The sequence below is a fragment of the Trachymyrmex septentrionalis genome, unplaced genomic scaffold, assembly GCF_001594115.1.
Source record: "Trachymyrmex septentrionalis isolate Tsep2-gDNA-1 unplaced genomic scaffold, Tsep1.0 scaffold11, whole genome shotgun sequence".
NCBI lineage: Eukaryota > Metazoa > Arthropoda > Insecta > Hymenoptera > Formicidae > Trachymyrmex > Trachymyrmex septentrionalis.
The window spans coordinates 1,069,263-1,069,926 of record NW_017304228.1 but is presented as its reverse complement, the minus strand read 5'-3'; the positions used below and the strand labels follow the sequence as shown (position 1 = coordinate 1,069,926).

The 664-nt window shown below is 39.2% G+C and overlaps 1 protein-coding gene across 1 annotated transcript in view; it reads left to right on the top strand.

The window, feature by feature from the left end:
- The first annotated feature begins 200 nt into the window (after nucleotides 1-200).
- LOC108749114 (ATP-dependent RNA helicase dbp2-like) overlaps nucleotides 201-664 on the top strand; it is a 2,364-nt gene continuing 1,900 nt past the window's right edge. The window contains exon 1 of the mRNA XM_018487641.1: nucleotides 201-279. Within this exon, the coding sequence (XP_018343143.1) occupies nucleotides 265-279 (15 nt within the window). The 5' untranslated portion in view covers nucleotides 201-264. The remainder of the gene's footprint in view (nucleotides 280-664) is intronic.

Below are 664 nucleotides of genomic sequence, written 5' to 3'. Positions count from 1 at the left end.
TAACAGCCGCGTAATAATGCGGAATCGAACCCGTTTTGAGAGCAAGTCTGCGACGGCTCTGACCGTTACGTCAGATCGGAGAATCGGATGGACCAACCAACTAACCAGAAAAAATAATCGGGAGGTGCGCGGATCGCGGAGCAGGGCGTGTTCCTTGTCGTTTCAGTGAAAGTAATCGCATACATCCCGAACCGGGCATTTCGTATAAAAACGCTGACTGACCGGACTGATGGCACACTCGATCCAAAACTACCACGAGAAACAATGAAGTGCTTCGCGGTAAGTCAAAAGAATTTCTTATGCACACGCATAAGCCAATGTACAAAGACGTTTAATCATTATCGTACCCTCTAAATTTCTTGAAATTCACATCAAAGGAAAGTAATCTCATTCCTTTTTTGGAGCGCATCTCATTCCAAAAGTGTGAAATCTCACCCCAAAAGAGTGAAAATCCGTCTCTTATTCAAGAGTGCAAATTTTTCATTCTTTTTCAATAGTGGCAATATTTTAACTCTTTTAAAGTGAGATTTTATTCCAAGAAATTTAGAGAGTACATGTATCCTCTTTAATAATATTTTCTATTGTTATTCAGTTGATTCAGAATTACTAAATTGCTGGCTTTATCATTGAATGCTCGCTTTATTATGAATGAAATTGCGTTAAA